This window comes from Salmo trutta, chromosome 3, assembly GCF_901001165.1.
Source record: "Salmo trutta chromosome 3, fSalTru1.1, whole genome shotgun sequence".
NCBI classification, from domain to species: Eukaryota; Metazoa; Chordata; class Actinopteri; order Salmoniformes; family Salmonidae; genus Salmo; species Salmo trutta.
The window spans coordinates 31,043,775-31,062,799 of NC_042959.1; the positions used below are offsets into that span (position 1 = coordinate 31,043,775).

A 19,025-nucleotide genomic window follows, 5' to 3' on the forward strand; every position below is an offset into this window, starting at 1 on the left:
AGCACAGGAAGCAGCTCTTTCAGTAGTTTAGTTGGAATAGGGTCCAGTATGCAGCTTGACGGTTTGGAGGCCATGATTATTTTCATCATTATGTCAAGAGATATAGTACTAAAACACTTGAGTGTCTCCCTTGATCCTAGGTCCTGGCAGAGTTGTGCAGACTCAGGACAATGGAGCCCTGGAGGAATACCCAGATTTAAAGAGGAGTCCGTAATTTGCTTTCTAATGATCATGATCTTTTCCTCAAAGAAGTTCATAAATTTATTACTGCTGAAGTGAAAGCCATCCTCCATTTGCGAATGCTGCTTTTTAGCTAGCTTTGCGACAGTGTCAAAAAGAAATTTCGGATTGTTCTTATTTTCCTCAATTAAGTTGGAAAAATAGGATGATCGTGCAGCAGTGAGGGCTCTTCGATACTGCACGGTACTGTCTTTCCAAGCTAGTCGGAAGACTTCCAGTTTAGTGTGGCGCCATTTCCGTTCCAATTTTCTGGAAGCTTGCTTCAGAGCTCGTGTATTTTCTGTATACCAGGGAGCTAGTTTCTTATGACAGATGTTTTTAATTTTTAGGGGTGCAACTGCATCTAGGGTATTGCGCAAGGTTAAATTGAGTTCCTCGGTTAGGTGGTTAACTGATTCTTGTCCTCTGACGTCCTTGGGTAGGCAGAGGGAGTCTGGAAGGGCATCAAGGAATCTTTGGGTTGTCTGAGAATTTATAGCACGACTTTTAATCTTCCTTGGTTGGGGTCTGAGCAGATTATTTGTTGCAATTGTAAACGCAATAAAATGGTGGTCCGATAATCCAGGATTATGAGGAAAAACATTAGTACTATTATCAACATACAGCTGGCTGGTTATACGCTGTATCGGCAGGATAGAACAACAGCATCTGGTAAGACAAGGGGGGTGGACTATGCATATATGTAAACAACAGCTGGTGCACAATATCTAAGTAAGTCTCAGGGTTTTTCTCGCCTGAGGTAGAGTATCTCATGATAAATGGTAGACCACACTATCTACCTAGAGAGTTTTCAACTGTATTTTTCGTAGCTGTCTACATACCATCACAGACCGAGGCTGGCACTAAGACTGCACTCAATGAGCTGTATACGGCCATAAGCAAACAGGAAAACGCTCATCGAGAGGCGGCACTCCTAGTGTCCGGGGAATTTAATGCAGGGAAACTTAAATCTGTTTTACCAAATTTCTATCAGCATGTTAAATGTGCAACCAGAAGGGAAAAAACTCTAGACCACCTTTACTCCACACACAGAGACGCATACAAAGCTCTCACTCGCCCTCCATTTGGCAAATCTGACCATAATTCTACTCTAAAAAGTGGTCAGATGAAGCAGATGCTAAGCTACAGGACTGTCTTGCTAGCACAGACTGGAATATGTTCCGGGATTCTTCCTATGGCATTGAGGAGTATGCCACATCAGTTATTGGCTTCATCAATAAGTGCATTGATGACGTCGTCCCCACAGTGATCATACGTACATACCCCAACCAGAAGCCATGGATTACAGGCAACATCCGCACTGAGCTAAAGGCTAGAGCTGCTGCTTTCAAGGAGCGGGACTCTACCCCCGAAAGCTTATAAGAAATCCCGCTATGCCCTCCGACAAACCATCAAACAGGCAAAGTGTCAATACAGGACTAAGATCGAATTGTACTACATCGGCTTCAACGCTTGTCGCATGTGGCTTGCAAACCATTGCAGACTACAAAGGGAAGCACAGCCGCGAGCTGCCCAGTGACACGAGCCTACCAGACGAGCCTACCATGCTCGCTTCGAGGCAAATAACACTGAAACATCCATGAGAGCACCAGCTGTTCTGGACGACTGTGTGATCACGCTCTCCGCAGCCGATGTGAGTAAGACCTTTAAACAGGTCAATATTCACAAGGCCGCAGGGCCAGACTGATTACCATGTAATTACCATTACATGTACTGCGAGCATGCGCTGACCAACTGGCGAGTGTCTTCACTGACATTTCTTTTCTTTTTTTACCCCTTTTTGTCCCCAATTTCGTGCTATCCAATTGGTAGTAGTTACAGTCTTGTCTCATTGCTGCAACTCCTGTACGGACTCAGGAGAGGTGAAGGTCGAGAGCCATGTATCCTCCGAAACCCAACCCAACCAAGCCGCACTGCTTCTTGACACAATGCACATCCAACCCGGAAGCCAGCCGCACCAATGTGTCGGAGGAAACACCATGCACCTGGCGACCTGGTCAGTGTGCACTGCGCCCGGCCCGCCACAGGAGTCGCTAGTGCGCAATGAGACAAGGATATCCCTGCCGGCCAAACCCTCCCTAACCCGGTTGACGCTGAGCCAATTGTGCGCCGCCCCATGGGCCTCCCGGTCGCGGCCGGCTGCGACAGAGCCTGGGCGCGAACCCAGAATCTCTGGTGATGCAGTGCCTTAGACCACTGCGCCACCCGGGAGGCCCTTCACTGACATTTTCAACCCCTCCCTGTCCAAGTTTGTAATACCAACATGTTTTAAGCAGACCACCATAGTCTCTGTGCCCAAGAACACTAAGGTAACCTACCTAAATGACTACCGACCCGTAGCACTCACGTCTGTAGCCATGAACTGCTTTGAAAGGCTGGTCATGGCTCACATCAACACCATTATCCCAGAAACCCTAGACCCACTCCAATTTGCATACCGCCCCAACAGATCCACAGATGATGCAATCTCTATTCCACTCCACACTGCCCTTTCCCACCTGGACAAAAGGAACACCTATGTGAGAATGCTATTTATTGACTACAGCTCAGCGTTCAACACCATAGTGCCCTCAAAGCTCATCATTAAGCTAAGGACCCTGGGACTAAACACCTCCCTCTGCAACTGGATCCTGGACTTCCTGACAGGCCGGCCCCAGGTGGTAAGGGTAGGCAACAACACATCTGCCACGCTGATCCTCAACATGGGGGCCCCTCAGAGGTGCGTGCTCAGTTCCCTCCTGTACTCCCTGTTCACTCATGACTGCACGGCCAGGCACGACTCCAACACCGTCATTAAGTTTGCCGATGACACAACAGTGGTAGGCCTGATCACCGACAACGACGAGACAGCCTATAGGGAGTATGTCAGAGACCTGGCCGTGTGGTGCCAGGACAACAACCTCTCCCTCAACGTGATCAAGACAAAGGAGATGATTGTGGACTACAGGAAAAGGAGGACCGAGCATGCCCTCATTCTCATCGACGGGGCTGTAGTGGAGCAGGTTGAGAGTTTCAAGTTCCTTGGTGTCCACATCACCAACAAACTAACATGGTCCAAGCACACCAAGACAGTCGTGAAGAGGGTACGACAAAACCTATTCCCTCTCAGGAGACTGAAAAGATTTGGCATGAGTCCTCAGATCCTCAAAATGTTCTACAGCTGCACCATTGAGAGCATCCTGACTGGTTGCATCACTGCCTGGTGTGGCAAATGCTCGGCTTCCGACCGCAAGGCACTACAGAGGGTGGTGTGTATGGCCCAGTACATCGCTGGGGCCAAGCTTTCTGCCATCCAGGACCTCTATACCAGGCGGTGTAGGAGGAAGGACCTAAAAATTGTCAAAGACTCCAGCCACCCAAGTCATAGACTGTTCTCTCTGCTACCGCACGGCACGCGGTGCTGGAGTGCCAAGTCTAGTTCCAAGAGGCTTCTAAACAGCTTCTATCTCCAAGCCATAAGACTCCTGAACATCTAATCAAATGGCTACCCAGACTATTTGCATTGCCCCCCTTCGCCCTCTTTTATGCTGCTGCTACTCTCTGTTATTATCTATGTATAGTCACTTTAATAACTCTACCTACACGTACAGTTGAAGTCGGAAGTTTACATACACCTTAGCCAAATACATTTAAACTCAGTTTTTCACAATTCCTGACATTTAATCCCAGTAAAAATTCCCTGTCTTAGATCAGTTAGGATCACCACTTTATTTTAAGAATGTGAAATGTCAGAATAATAGTAGAGAGAATGATTCATTTCAGCTTTTATTTCTTTCATCACATTCCCAGTGGGTCAGAAGTTTACATACACTCAATTAGTATTTGGTAGCATTGCCTTTAAAAATGTTAACTTGAGTCAAACATTTCGGGTAGCCTTCCACAAGCTTCCCACAATAAGTTGGGTGAATTTTGGCCCATTCCTCCTGACAGAGCTGGTGTAACTGAGTAAGCTTTGTAGGCCTCCTTGCTCGCACACGCTTTTTCAGTTCTGCCCACAAATTTTCTATAGGATTGAGGTCAGGGCTTTGTGATGGCCACTCCAATACCTTGACTTTGTTGTCCTTAAGCCATTTTGCCACAACTTTGGAAGTATGTTTGGGGTCATTGTCCATTTGGAAGACCCATTTGCGACCAAGTTTTAACTTCCTGATTGATGTCTTGAGATGTTGCTTCAATATATGCACATAATTTTCCTCCCTCATGATGCCATCTATTTTGTGCACCAGTCCCTCCTGCAGCAAAGCACCCCAACAATGTGATGCTGCACCCCCTTGCTTCACAGTTGGGATGGTGTTCTTTGGCTTGCAAGCCTCCCCCTTTTTCCTCCGAACATAACGCTGGTCATTAAGGCCAAACAGTTCTAATTTTGTTTCGTCAGACCAGAGGACATTTCTCCAAAAAGTATGATCATTGTCTCCATGTGATGTGCAGTTTGGAGCAGTGGCTTCTTTCTTGCTGAGCGGCCTTTATGTCAATATAGGACTCGTTTATCTGTGGAAATTGATACTTCTGTACCTGTTTCCTCCTGCATCTTCACAAGGTACTTTGCTGTTGTTCTGGGATTGATTTGCACTTTTCGCACCAAAGTACATTCATCTCTAGGAGACAGAACGCATCTCCTTCCTGAGCTGCGTGGTCCAATGGTGATTATTCTCATGTACTATTGTTTGTACAGATGAACGTGGTACCTTCAGGCATTTGGAAATTGCTCCCAAGGATGAACCAGACTTGTGGTGGTCTATAATTTTATTTCTTAGGTCTTGTCTGATTTCTTTTGATTTAACCATGATGTCAAACAAAGAGGCACTGAGTTTGAAGGTAGGCCTTAAAATACATCCACAGGTATACCTCCAATTGACTCAATTGATGTCAGTTTGATGTCAGTTAGCCCATCAGAAGCTTCTAAAGCCATGACATCATTTTCTGGACTTTTCCAAGCTGGTTAAACGCACTGTCAACTTGTATGTAAACATTTCACTGTTGTATTTGGTGCATGTGACTAATACAATTTGATTTGATTTACTAGCAGGGGATTTTAACTGTGTCCTTCACCCCACATTAGACTTCTATAAAGCGGTAGCAGGATCCCTTTCTATATCAGCAGATGTTATTCATTCGTTTAACCAGGCATATGGTGTAACAGACCCCTGGAGATAAAAAAAATCCTACATCTTAACAATATTCTTTCTTTTCCAAAGTCCATCGGACGTGTTCCAGAATTGATATTTTCCTCCTAGACAACAAGTTGCTCCTGATACTAAAGTCCACTGATTATGAGGGTATTGCCATCTCGGACTGCAGCCCAGTGGTAATGGTATTGTGTTTTCCTGATAATGTTCTCCCACAATGCACTTGGTGACTCAATCCACGTATCATCTCAGATGAAGAATTTAACACACATATCGGCCCAAATTGATTTTTTCCTTGAGGTCAACCGGCTACCAGAGACAAGTATGTGCACCCTATGGGAACCGCTGAAAGTTGAGAGAATGCCAAGAGTGTGCAAAGCTGTCATCAAGGCAAAGGCTGGCTGCTTTGAGGAATCTCAAATATAAAATATATTTTGATTTGTTTAACACTTTTTTGGTTACTACATGATTCCATATGTCTTAATTCATAGTTTTGATGTCTCCACTATTATTCTACAATGTAGTAAATAGTAGAAATAAAGAAAAAACCCTTGAATTAGTAGGTGTGTCCAAACTTTTGACTGGTACTGTAACTTCTAGATTTGGCAATGTTTCAGGTTACAAAATCAATTTCACAAAAAGAGTACTCTTTCCGATCAATAAGCAAGCAATAGATATATCTTTGAATTCATATCCTTTCACGGTAGCTTCCAATACTTATTTAGGGGTCTGTGGGACTTGGAAATTCAAAGACCTGTTACATTTTCATTTCAAGCCAGCTTTGGCGAAGGCTATGCAGGACCTCAATCGCTGGTCGACACTCCCCACATCACTCGCTGTTAGAGTCAGCTCGGTCAAGATGGTCATCGTGCCAAGATTCTTGTATCTGTTTCAAACTATTCACATCTTTATAGCAAATTACTTTTTTCAAGAACTGATTAGACATACGGCGCATTCGGAAAGTATTCAGACCCCTTGACTTTTTCCACATTTTGTTACGTTACAGCCTTATTATAAAATGGATTAAATATTTTTTTCCCGTCATAAATCTACACACAACACCCCATAATGACAAAGCAAAAACTGAAATATCACATTTGCATAAGTATTCAGACCCCTTACTCGGTACTTTGTTGAAGCACCTTTGGTAGCGATTACAGCATTGAGTCTTCTTGGGTATGACGCTACAAGCTTGGCACACCCGTATTTGGGGAGTTTCTCCCATGCTTCTCTACAGATCATCTCAAGCTGTGTCAGGTTGGATGGGGAGCATCCCTGCACAGCTTTTATCAGGTCTCTACAGAGATGTTCGATCAGATTTAAATCCAGGCTCTGGCTGGGTGACTCAAGGGCATTCAGAGACTTGTCCCGAAGCCACTCCTGCATTGTCTTGTCTCTGTGCTTAGGGTCATTATCCTGTTGGAAGGTGAACATTCGCCCCAGTCTGAGGTCCTGAGCACTCTGGAACAGGTTTTCATCAAGGATCTCTCTGTACTTTGCTCCACTCGATCCTGACTAGTCTCCCAGTCCCTGCCGCTGAAAAACATGGTGCAGGTTTCCTCCAGACGTGACGCTTGGCAATCTTGCTTTCATCAGAACAGAGAATCTTGTTTCTCATGGTCTGAGAATTTTTTAAATGCCTTTTGGCAAACTCCAAGCGGGCTGTCATGTTCTTTTTACTGAGGAGTGGCTCCCGTCTGGCCACTCTACCATAAAGGCCTGATTGGTGGAGTGCTGCAGAGATGGTTGTCCTTCTGGAAGGTTCTCCCTTCTCCGCAGAGTAACTCTGGAGCTCTGTCAGAATGACCATCAGGTTCTTGGTTACCTCTCTGACCAAGGCCCTTCTCCCCTGATTGCTCAGTTTGGCTGGGCGGCCAGCTCTAGGAAGAGTTGGTGGTTCCAAACTGTTTCCATATAAGAATGATGGAGGCCACTGTTCTTGTGGACCTTCAAAGCTGCATAATATTTTTGTTTTTGGTACCCTTCTCCAGATCTGTGTCTCAATACAATCCTGTCTTGTAGCTCTGCGGACAATTCCTTCGACATGATGGCTTGGTTTTTGCTCTGACATGCACTTGCAACTGTGGGACGTTTTATAGAGAGGTGTGTGCCTTTCCAAATCATGTCCAATCAATTGAGTTGACCACAGGAGGACTCCAATCAAGTTGTAGAAACATCTCAAGTATGATCAATGGAAACAGGATGCACCTGAGCTCAATTTCGAGCCTCATAGCAAAGGGTCTGAATACTAATGCAAATAATGTATTTTTTATTTTGATAAATTAGCAAACATTTCTAAAAACCTGTTTTTGCTTTGTTGTTATGGGGTATTGTGTGTAGATTAATGAGGAAAAAATATAATTTAATCCATTTTAGAATAAGGCTGTAACGTAACAAAATGTGTAAAAAGTCAAGGGGTCTAAATACTCGGAATGCACTATACTGTATGCTGTATCTACTTCAGCGAAGGCTGCTGAGGGGAGGACGGCTCATAATAATAGTTGGAAAGGAGTGAATGGAATGGCATCAAGCACATGGAAACTATGTGTTTTATGTATTTGATACCATTCCACTGATTCCGCTCCTGCCATTACAATGAGCCCGTCCTCCCCAATTAAGGTGCCACCAACCTCCTGTGATCTACTTTCATTTGGAATAATAAGATTGCACGGTCTTGCCCTACCCAATTTCCTCCATTACTACTGCGCTGCCAATATTCACAAGATAACCTTTTGGGTCTCTACATTCTTCGAAGGGGAAGGACCGGTGTGGTCCCTTATGGAAAAGCACTCGTGTCAAACATCATCCCCGGTTTCCTTAGTCTCTGTCTCCTTACTATTGAGTAAACAATATCACTCAAACAATATTGAGTGACCCTCACTCAGGATATAGTTTATGCTTAGGATCCACTTTGGACATAGACAAGCTATCTCATCCATGCCTTTTATTTCCAACACACTCTTCACACCTTCTTTCATAGACACAGCATTCCAGCTATGGTTTCAGAAAGGTTTGAGAGTGTAAAATACCTTTTCCATGACAGATTATTCATCACATTTGAACATCTAGTTAGAGAGCACAGTATACCCCAGACACACTTCTTCAGGTACCTGCAGATTCACAACAAAAAAGACCATCCCCTCTTTCCCATCTCTCCCTCCCACTAGCTGTCTTGAAGAATGTTTGAACCTGGATCCCTATGCAAAGGGACACATTTCAATGCTGTTTGACATTATTCAGAGTATGGCATGCCCCACTCTTGACCATGTAAAGCATTATTGGGAAGAAGAGTTTGGAAGCGAGATCTCCGATATCACCTGGCATTCTGCAATTGACAGGATACACTCATCCTCTATCTGCATTAGACATGGGTTACTACAGTTTAAAGCATTTAATCGCCTACACTTTTGCAGGAGTAGACTTGCCAGATTGTATCCCGATATAGACCCAACCTGCTCTAGATGCCATCAGGCACTGTGTATCATATGCACTGGTCATGCTGACGCTAGTTCCATTCTGTCCATTTATCTTTCAGACTTTCTCATTTACTGTATATGCAATAAGGAAATTGCCCCAGATCTCGCCGTCGCTCTTTTCGGGGTAGGACCCAAGCAGAGGCCAAAGCCTTCTTGTCCCTTCTGGCACACCCACTTCTTCTTTTTGAGTGGAAGTCAGATACACCGCCTCTTAAACTGGGTTATGGATGTTATGGTCCATCTTAAACTGGGTTGGCGGAGTATCTCTCTGGGTTAGGGATGTTATAGCCCATCTTAAACTTGAGACGCTAAAATATTCTACCCGTGGCTCCTCTCAAAAGTTTTAGAAGGTCTGGCAGCCATTTTGCGACTACTTTGAACGTAACCTCTGCGCTGAGAACTTAATGTAGCCTCTGCAATCCCCCCATATCCTTTTATAATTTATACTTATTATTTATATTTACATCCATGTACTTATATAGAATTGTTTTTTTTATTGTCCAACAGCTGTTGCATAGGATAGTATCAATGTAACCTGTTGCTTTATTGATGTTCTGTTACTGTAAATGATGTTCTGTCTTCGTCTACTTTTAAAAAAACAATAAAAACAATTGCAATATAATGCACCAAGGACCTGATAATGTCTTTATTCTGTGTAAACTATGTACGAAATGTTTAGAGGTTATCTAAGATGCAGGCATTGTTTCTGACTACTAACTGTTAGTGTTATTAACTACCTTAAATTATATTTCACATAACCTGTCGACTATTAAGGTGCCAACATTCCTCATTCAACTATGGCGACACCAATTGCCTTGTATGAAGCTCAATACGTGAAACAAAATCACATTTTGTGTTCTGTGCCACAGTTCATGGTCCCTCACTAATAAATTGTCAGCACAGAATGAGTTCCAAATCTGTTTTAACATGTCTGAAATAGATGGGATAGTGACTCTAAATCACTGTCGTGTCCATTAATGCCCGTACAGATGGAGTCAGGATACTCTATCTGTCCTGACCCACTTCACAGGTCACGTTCTTGTAGAATACTAAATCAATCAAGCTTCTCAAGCTTCCCAGTAACCTAATTTGATATGCTTTTATATGCTTTCTTCAATGAAAGAATCATTACTAAATGGCTACAGAAGCTGACTCAACATGTAGGTTAACCAGACCATGCTACCCATGCAGCTGCCCTGATAACACCAACACCAAAAACAGGCCTTCTTATATTGCTCCACTACACGACAGTAGAATAACTAATTGTTCCACTTTGAGTTTATGTTGACTGACTCACCATAAAGACATCCTGACTGACAAACCAAATCAAAGTAATTACGCACATACACGCGAATCTTATCTGAGATTTATTATTAAAAAAAGTTACAATCATTTGTCTTCAAAGTCAAGTTCGACAGCTCAGTTTGCAAGGCTAACTTCAAGATCCTTGCTTGCTCTGTCATGACATTATTTGAATGTAACTTTATGACAATAAATACACTTTAAAGGGGTTAGATCTATGACGGCAATTCCAATCCTTTAGGTAATAACACCAAAAAAATATCTATCGTACAATTCACTTAATAAATTAATATCTCACTCTGTACATTTGATAAAATGCTAAGTGTGATATTACTGAAAAGATTTCCATTGAATGAAGTCACCATTGGATCCTTTATTCAGTGCCTACAGTAAGACCAAGGCATACATAACCCCCAAGTGTACATAACTAGCAATGGAATTAACTCCCTCCCAGATTGCACAACATTTCAATAAATATCGATATGAGAACCCACATAGATAGACACTCTGTCTATCCATGTGGAGAGTGAACCATACTCTTGGCTACCACGTGCACGTTGATCAGGAGAATAGTAAAGTCTATACAATGTAGCTCAATAAATACGTTTCCAATAAAATGTTATTTTTTTTTAAAACAGAACATACAAATACACCTCTATTGACTTTCATTCATACTCAGGATATCAAACAGCCAATCCTGGCTATTCTTCAACTTTGTTCTGAATTATTCCAAACAAATGAAATTGATAATAGACCTGATGCTGCTAATGTTTCTAAAAGTAGCTGCATATCACAATCAACAACCAGGTCCTAGTATCGAACACTTCTTCTACCAGTGCACTGTCTGGAGTTGTCACAGTTAGTTGGCAAATAATTATCAGTTCAGTTCAAGCGGAGTGGATGAACCAGAAATGCCACTCATTGGTATGATGTTTCCGCTTCATAAGGCCAAACAGATGGAAACTGTTCATTCTCTTGATCACCCATAAAGACACAAGTGGTGGTTTATAAGGTCAAAACAGGATGAATACAAAATTAATTGGGGGTAGATCGGAGACTTTAAAGATTGGGATCAAGTGCCGTGGAGAGGTCAAAGACTTCCGTCTTTAGGTCTGTGTGAGCGTGTCCATCCATCCTCTCTTGGCTCTCTTGGCTAGGTTTCATCCCCTCTGACAGATGTGCTCAGCTGCTATCCTCTGTCTTGTCGCCCTCCTGAATGTCAAGCTGTGTGCTCTCGTCAACGTTCTCCAGAGAGTCCGCCCGCTGGATGGTCAGCTCAGATGGGTCCATCATGGGCAGGATGCTCTGCTCTGGGTACAACCAGGGCTTCTGATCCGGAGAATTCTGCTTCTTCCACTCAGGGTAGCTCTGGCCGGCCTTGTGAACGCACTTCAGCACCTGCAGGGAGAGAGGAGGGTGTCAGAGACCTAGAGCTGAGCCCCAGCCTAGTTTTTCCCCCTCACTTACTGCACTTTCATACAGTTCTGCCCAGAGGCATATACGTGTACACTAAGTGTACAAAACATTAAGAACACCTTCCTAATATTGAGTTGCACACCACCCCCCCCATGTTGACTCCAATGCTTCCCACAGTTGTGTCAAGTTGGCTGGATGTCCTTTGGGTGGTGCAACCATTCTTGATACACACAGGAAAATGTTGAGTGTGAAAATTCCCAGCAACGTTGCAGTTCTTGGCACCTACTACCATAGCCCATTCAAAGGCACTTAAATCTTTTGTCTTGCCCATTCACCCTCTGAATGGCACACATACACACAAACACACAATCTATGTCTCAATTGCCTCAAGGCTTAAAAATCCTTCTTTAGCCTGTCTCCTCCCCTTCATCTACACTGATTGAAGTGGATTTAACAAGTGACATCAATAAGGGATAATAGCTTTCACCTGGATTCTTAATGTTTTGTATACTCAGAGCCATCAGAAAGTATTCACACCCCTTGACTTTTTCACATTTTGTTATGCTACAGCCTGAATTTAAAATGAATTACATTTAGATGTGTTTATCACTGGCCTACACACAATACCACATAATGCCAAAGTGGAATTATGTTTTTAGATTTTTTTACAACTGAAAAGCTGAAATGTCTTGAGTCAAGTATTCAACCCTTTTGTTATAGTAAGCCTAAATAAGTTAAGGTGTAAAGTCACATAATACGTTTAGTGGTGTAAAGTACTTAAGTAAAAACACTTTAAAGTACAACTTAAGTATTTTTGGGGGGATATCTGTACTTTCCTATTTATATTTTTTGACAACTGTTACTTTTACTTTATTACATTCCTAAAGAAAATAATGTACTTTTTACTGCATACATTTTCCCTGACAGCCAAAAGTACTTGTTACATTTTGAATGCTTAGCAGGACACGAAAATGGTCCAATTTACTCACTTATCAAGAGAACATCCCTGGTCATCTCTACTGCCTCTGATCTGGCGGACTCACTAAACACAAAAGCTTCATTTGTAAATTATGTCTAAATGTGCTGGAGTGTGCCACTAGCTATCCGTAAGTAAATAAAAAAAAAAAAGAAAACTGTGCAGTCTGGTTTGCTTAATATACAGTTGAAGTCGGAAGTCATTAAAACTTGTTTTTCAACCACTCCACATATTTCTTGTTAACAAACTATAGTTTTGGCAAGTCGGTTAGGACATTACTTTGTGCATGACACAAGTAATATTTCCAACAATTGTTTACAGACAGATTATTTCACTTATAATTCACTGTATCACAATTCCAGTGGGTCAGAAGTTTACATACACTAAGTTGACTGTGCCTTTAAACCACTTGGAAAATTCCAGAAAATTATGTCATGGCTTTAGAAGCTTCTGATAGGCTAATTGACATCATTTGAGTCAATTGGAGGTGTACCTGTGGATGTATTTCAAGGTCTACCTTCAAACTCAGTGCCTCTTTGCTTGACATCATGGGAAAATCAAAAGAAATCAGCCAAGACCTCAGAAGTAAAATTGTAGACCTCCACAAGTCTGGTTCATCCTTGGGAGCAATTTCCAAACGCCTGAAGGTACCACGTTCATCTGTACAAACAATAGTACGCAAGTATAAACACCATGGGACCACGCAGCCATCATACTGCTCAGGAAGGAGACGCATTCTGTCTCCTAGAAATGAACGTACTTTGGTGCGAAAAGTTGAAATCAATTCCAGAACAACAGTAAAGGAACTTGTGAAGATGCTGGAGGAAACCGGTACAAAAGTATCTATATCCACAGTAAAACGAGTCCTATATCGACATAACCTGAAAGGTCGCTCAGCAAGGAAGAAGCCACTGCTCCAAAACCGCCATTAAAAAGCCAGACTATGGTTTGCAACTGCACATGGGGACAAAGATCGTACTTTTTGGAGAAATGTCCTCTGGTCTAATGAAACAAAAATAGAACTGTTTGGCCTTAATGACCATCGTTATGTTTGGAGGAAAAAGGGGGAGGCTTGCAAGCCGAAGAACACCATCCCAACCGTGAAGCACGGGGGTGGCAGCATCATGTTGTGGTGGTGCTTTGCTGCAGGAGGGACTGGTGCACTTCACAAAATAGATGGCATCATGAGGAAGTACAATTATGTGGATATATTGAAGCAACATCTCAAGACATCAGTCAGGAAGTTAAAGCTTGGTCGCAAATGGGTCTTCCAAATGGACAATGATCCCAAGCATACTTTCAAAGTTGTGTCAAAATGGCTTAAAGACAACAAAGTCAAGGTATTGGAGTAAAATGTTATAACAAAATGTTATTTAAAAAAAAATAGAACATACAAATACACCTCTATTGACTTTCATTCATACTCAGGATATCAAACAGCCAATCCTGGCTATTCTTCAACTTTGTTCTGAATTATTCCAAACATGAAATTGATAATAGACCTGATGCTGCTAATGTTTCTAAAAGTAGCTGCATATCACAATCAACAACCAGGTCCTAGTATCTAACACTTCTTCTACCAGTGCACTGTCTGGAGTTGTCACAGTTAGTTGGCAAATAATTATCAGTTCAGTTCAAGCGGAGTGGATGAACCAGAATTGCCACTCATTGGTATGGACAATGATACCAATACTAACCTGATTGACAGAGTAAAAGAAGGAAGCCTGTACATAATAAAAATCTTACAAAACATGTTTGCATCAAGGCACTAAAGTAACATGCTAACCAAACCGAACGCGCACCTAAGTGCGCCATCGCGTGCATGTTGATTTTGTACCCCCACACCAGACACAATCAGGCCACGCAGGTTGAAATATCAAAACAAACTCTGAACCAATAATATTAATTTGGGGACAGTTCGAAAAGCAATAAACATTTATGGCAAATTAGCTAGCTAGCTTTCTGTTGCTAGCTAATTTGTCATGGGATTTAAACATTGGGTTGTTATTTTACCTGAAATGCACAAGGTCCTCTACTCCGACAGTTAATCCACAGATAAAACGGTAAACCAAATTCTTTTCTCGTCCATCTCTCCTCCTTCCTCAGGCTTCTTTTTTACTTCTTTGGACTTTATATGGCGGTTGGCAACCAACTTTATGGTGCATTACTACAACCGACTGGAGTGTGGTCGTCAGTTCATCTTTCAATCTCCCACGTGGTATATGCTCTTAAAAACCAATGAGGAGATGGGACAGGCCAGCCTTGCAACGCGTTGAGCGTCACAAATAGAACCTATTTCTATTTTAGCGCCTTGCCACGCAGACGCTCGCTGAGGCACGCAAGCAGTGTGGGTGCAATGATTGAAGAACATGTGTACATTTATTTTGCAACGCTCGCGCACGCGACGCAAGCAGTGTGCTCAGCATGTAATACTGACAAAAACATGGCAAAGCAATTCAATTTTGTCCTGAATACAAAGTGTTATGTTTGGGGCAAATCCAATAGAACACCATACTGAGTACCACTCTCCATATTTTCAAGCATAGTGACTGCCTCATGTTATGGGTATGCTTGTAATTGTTAAGAACTGGGGAGTTTTTCAGAAAAAATAAGAAACGGAATGGAGCTAAGCACAGGCTAAATCCTAGAGTAAAACCTGGTTCAATTTGGTTCCAATTTGACAGAGCTTGAAGAATTATGAAAATAATAAATGGGCAAATGTTGCATAATCCAGGTGTGGAAAGCTCATAGAGACTTACCCAGAAAGACAGAGCTGTAATTGCTGCCAAATGTGCTTCTACAAAGTATTAACTCAGGGGTGTTAATACTTTTGTAAATTAGATATTTATGTATTTCATTTTCAATACATTTGCAAAAATTTCTGCAACACGTTTTCACTTTGGCATTATGGGTTATTGTGTGTAAATGTGTGAAAAAAAGCAATTTTGAATTCAGGCTGTAACAAGGAGTGTGAATACTTTCAACTTCATGTATTTGATCTCTATCATTTGTGTTTTACTAACTTATATAACGTAATGATATTACAATGCACGTAAGTGGGGTGCTATTCAAACAGGCTTTTGAAGAGCAGCCAGCTGTTGATCATTAATCAGTAGGTCAAGGTTTGCATTCAATCACAGCTATGAGCCACACACACAATCTTTGTTTCACACACAAAGATACACCTTGCCCTAAATAGTTTAATGCTGCACATGCTATGAAACCAGGAAAACGAGTTCTACAGGGCCGCTGAGAGTCAGTTGCTCTACCTGAGAGACTACATTGTCCCAAAAGCTGAGCAGGACCTTCCAGTGGGTTTTTATGGTTACTATTGTCATTTATCTAGTTCAAAGACAAGAATTATCACTGTAGCTCTAACACAGACTCAGGTATTGGCTGACTGTTGCTTTGGAGCTAAATTAAAAACCAGTTATAACTCTGTCGTCAAACACAAAGAAGCTAAAGAATTTAGCCGAAGGGAGATTAATAACAATGTTGTCTGAGGTCATTCACGTACCCTGGGAGCCAGAACCTGAGATGCTTTGTTCACCACCCACTTTGGAAGAGAACCTGAAATACAGAATAAACCAAATAATGCATAATAACTGCAACTCTTACATTTACATTTTTACATTTTAGTCATTTAGCAGACGCTCTTATCCAGAGTGACTTACAGTAGTAGTGAATACAAATGCATTTCATGCATTTTTTATTTTTTTTGTACTGGCCCCCCGTGGGAATCGAACCCACAACCCTGGCGTTGCACACACCATGCTGGCATTGCAAACACCATGCTCTACCAACTGAGCCACAGGGAAGGCGTGGTACCTGTAGCGTAACATACTCTGTATCAAATATCTTTCAACAAAGAAAAGATAACTGAAGCATAGGATTTGAAAAAGGTCAGTGGAAGGTGGGTCTCACCTTTGGGGTCAGCCTGTGAGAGGTAGGTAAAGGAGCAGCTATTGGGTCCTACGGCCTTCACTAGGTAGCCAGTCAGGAGGGAGATGGCTCTCACAAGGTCCTTTCTGGGAGGATATTTCTGTGAAGAAATAACCAAATCAGCTGAGACGTTATCACTTGCATACTCTGAAGCCATGTGAATGACAAGAAACACATTCATGTAACAACCTTGTAATATGCTGCGTCCATACGGTTCCAGGCACATGTTGAGTGAGAAACACTTTATACACGATAAGGTGCTTTTAATGTGGATGAATAATAATAAATGATATTTTAATTGCAATGAGTCTCGGCTCTACCATTCCTATGGCTCAACGTCAGCTAATTGTCCTCGTATATGTACACTGATGTAACATTCCGTAACTATTGGTAACTAAAGACAGACTGCTGTATGTACTGGATGGTTGCTAAGAGCCAAAGTCTACAGACAGAGGTGGAGGTGCATGGCGTACATACTGGGTGTTTGACTGAGCAGTTAATGATCACATACTCGTCGTCCGTCACCTGCCACGAACGCAGCGTCACCACATCTCTGTTCTTCAGTGGCTTCGGACACAGCCCTGAAAAAAACAGGACAACAAATTTAAAACAACTTGAGGAAAGATTTCTCATTTACAACACACCCCCCCCTGCCTTTCAATGTCAGTGTAACCAAAGATTCAGAGGCAGCAACTGGACTCTCGTGTTGACTAAATACACTCTGAAAAACAGGTCACTCATGCCTTGTCTGAACTCCTGAAGACTCGGTGAAGAGATACCATGGAGAAAGGGATTCCTTAAAGCAAGGGGAAAGTGGAGTGAATCTTAATACGAGACTTTATACCAGATTTATTTCACATTTTCACCTGTGGTCATTTCATGTTTGAACCTGTGGTTTAAAGTCAATCATTAGTAAAGTTGACCCGTCAAGTTCTTGCACTGAGAGAAGAGACAAAACAACGGAGAGGAATGTGGAACAGCACACTTAACTCTAGCAGATAAGAGGAACTCACATGAGTAGTAACCCATATCGGCGTTAGGTGAGAGACGGGCAATGTCAAAGCTCTCCAACATGGTGGGATCCCACTTCCTGCGATACTGTCCATCATGAAGGACGTCGTACATCGTGGCGGCCGACACATCTTTTATGGTCATTCTGCACTGAAATACAAACAGCAAAAGTAAATTGATTATTGGAGTAAAATAATACATGAATTAGATCTGTCTCTAGATCTGCTCTTATCTGTTGAGTATTCACTATAATAAAACATGACACCAGATAAACCAATAATAATGGAAAGTTGGAAACACGCCCTAGATGCTCTTGTGATAATGTTGCCACAAAAACAAAAGGGTTGCGGTGGAAAACATTAAGACTGTGTCATGCTGTCTCCGAGGGACATGGAAATGTCAAAAGACTAGAGATTGAGATACATTGGAAAGTAGAGAAAAGAGAGTAAAATGTTGTCCTTATAATGCATTGTCTATTCAGACTATGATATTCGTGATGGAATACAGCATGCCCCTATTTCTGTTTTTAATTGAAAGTTTAAATTGACTGAAAATAAAAAACGTTGTCAACTTGACTGATCCATGGCAATGACTTCATACTGTTAGTTTTACATTACAGTGCATCAAATTGACTGGTGAGTCAAACCAAAGTTTCCTTACTTTTATCTTGTGAACTTTTGGGACGTTTTTGTTTCCTTGAGGGGATGTTACAGGGGCCACCTCGACCCAGACCTCCATCCCGTTCTTGTCATATTTGCTGTACCAGTTGTCCGTTGACAAGGCTTGTCTTCTGAAGTCTGCAAAGACTGCCTCGTCTGGTATAATTCCCGAGAGAACTCGAGACATCATTTATATCCAACAATAAATCTTTATGAATGAATGAAAAAGCGGTAGCCTACTTAACGAGCAAAAGAAGAAGCGAAATGCTACAAGTAAAGTCACTGAATTAATGTGTATCCACTCCGACCCTCTTGCCTCTAACAAAATGCTATTCTAGTAGTGACAGTGAGATAAATCCGGTTTTATACTCACTGATTAGCATATCAAGTTGGACTGGATTTTTGTGTTAGATTCCTTGCCTATCAAGTTTCCAGCCTAACGCAGAACCCTTTGAATGTGTTTCGTACTTAAAATCCAGGGCAGGGTGTTCTTTACCTGTAGTTTTACACCCCTCTCAACACGGCCGCGCCCCTTTCAACTAACTATATCAAGTAATAAATACCGTTCATTTGGCAAAGAAATCACGATAAAAGTCTAAATGTGTCGTATAGTAAATGCACAATATATTATGCAAAAATACTGTGTCGTATTGAAATTGCACAATATATTATGCAACAACAAAAATGTCCGTCCTCGTGGCACAGAAACTGGCCCGTTGGTTACAATCACTGATGCACTGTGAATTGCATGATTAGGCCCATACATCTATGGATTAGGCAACATTCCATTCATTAGGGCTAATAACCTTTGACCGACAATATGAAATGGATGAAAAAGAGGTAAAAGATAAATTACAAGACCATATATATATAT

At 42.0% G+C, this 19,025-nt stretch overlaps 1 protein-coding gene across 1 annotated transcript; it reads right to left on the minus strand.

Annotated features, from left to right (window-relative positions):
- Positions 1–10,199: 10,199 nt before the first annotated feature.
- Positions 10,200–18,844, minus strand: LOC115172705 (START domain-containing protein 10). Its single transcript, XM_029730401.1, has 6 exons — positions 18,153–18,844; positions 17,495–17,642; positions 16,959–17,062; positions 16,464–16,581; positions 16,057–16,109; positions 10,200–11,545 (listed from the first exon to the last, which is right to left on the minus strand). Exons 1-6 carry the CDS (start codon positions 18,339–18,341, stop codon positions 11,330–11,332), a joined length of 828 nt encoding a protein of 275 aa, XP_029586261.1. The 5' UTR covers positions 18,342–18,844; the 3' UTR covers positions 10,200–11,329.
- Positions 18,845–19,025: the final 181 nt, after the last annotated feature.

What these genes read in the sequence shown, in the direction of transcription:
- LOC115172705 (XM_029730401.1), bottom strand. Translation starts at nt 18,341, where the DNA reads ATGATGTCTCGAGTTCTCTCGGGAATTATACCAGACGAGGCAGTCTTT. An exon ending in CAAAAGTTCACAAGATAAAA is followed by an intron (nt 17,643 to 18,152) that starts GTAAGGAAACTT and finishes TTTGTATTTCAG; the next exon opens with TGCAGAATGACCATAAAAGA. An exon ending in ACTGCTCAGTCAAACACCCA is followed by an intron (nt 16,582 to 16,958) that starts GTATGTACGCCA and finishes ATTTCTTCACAG; the next exon opens with AAATATCCTCCCAGAAAGGA.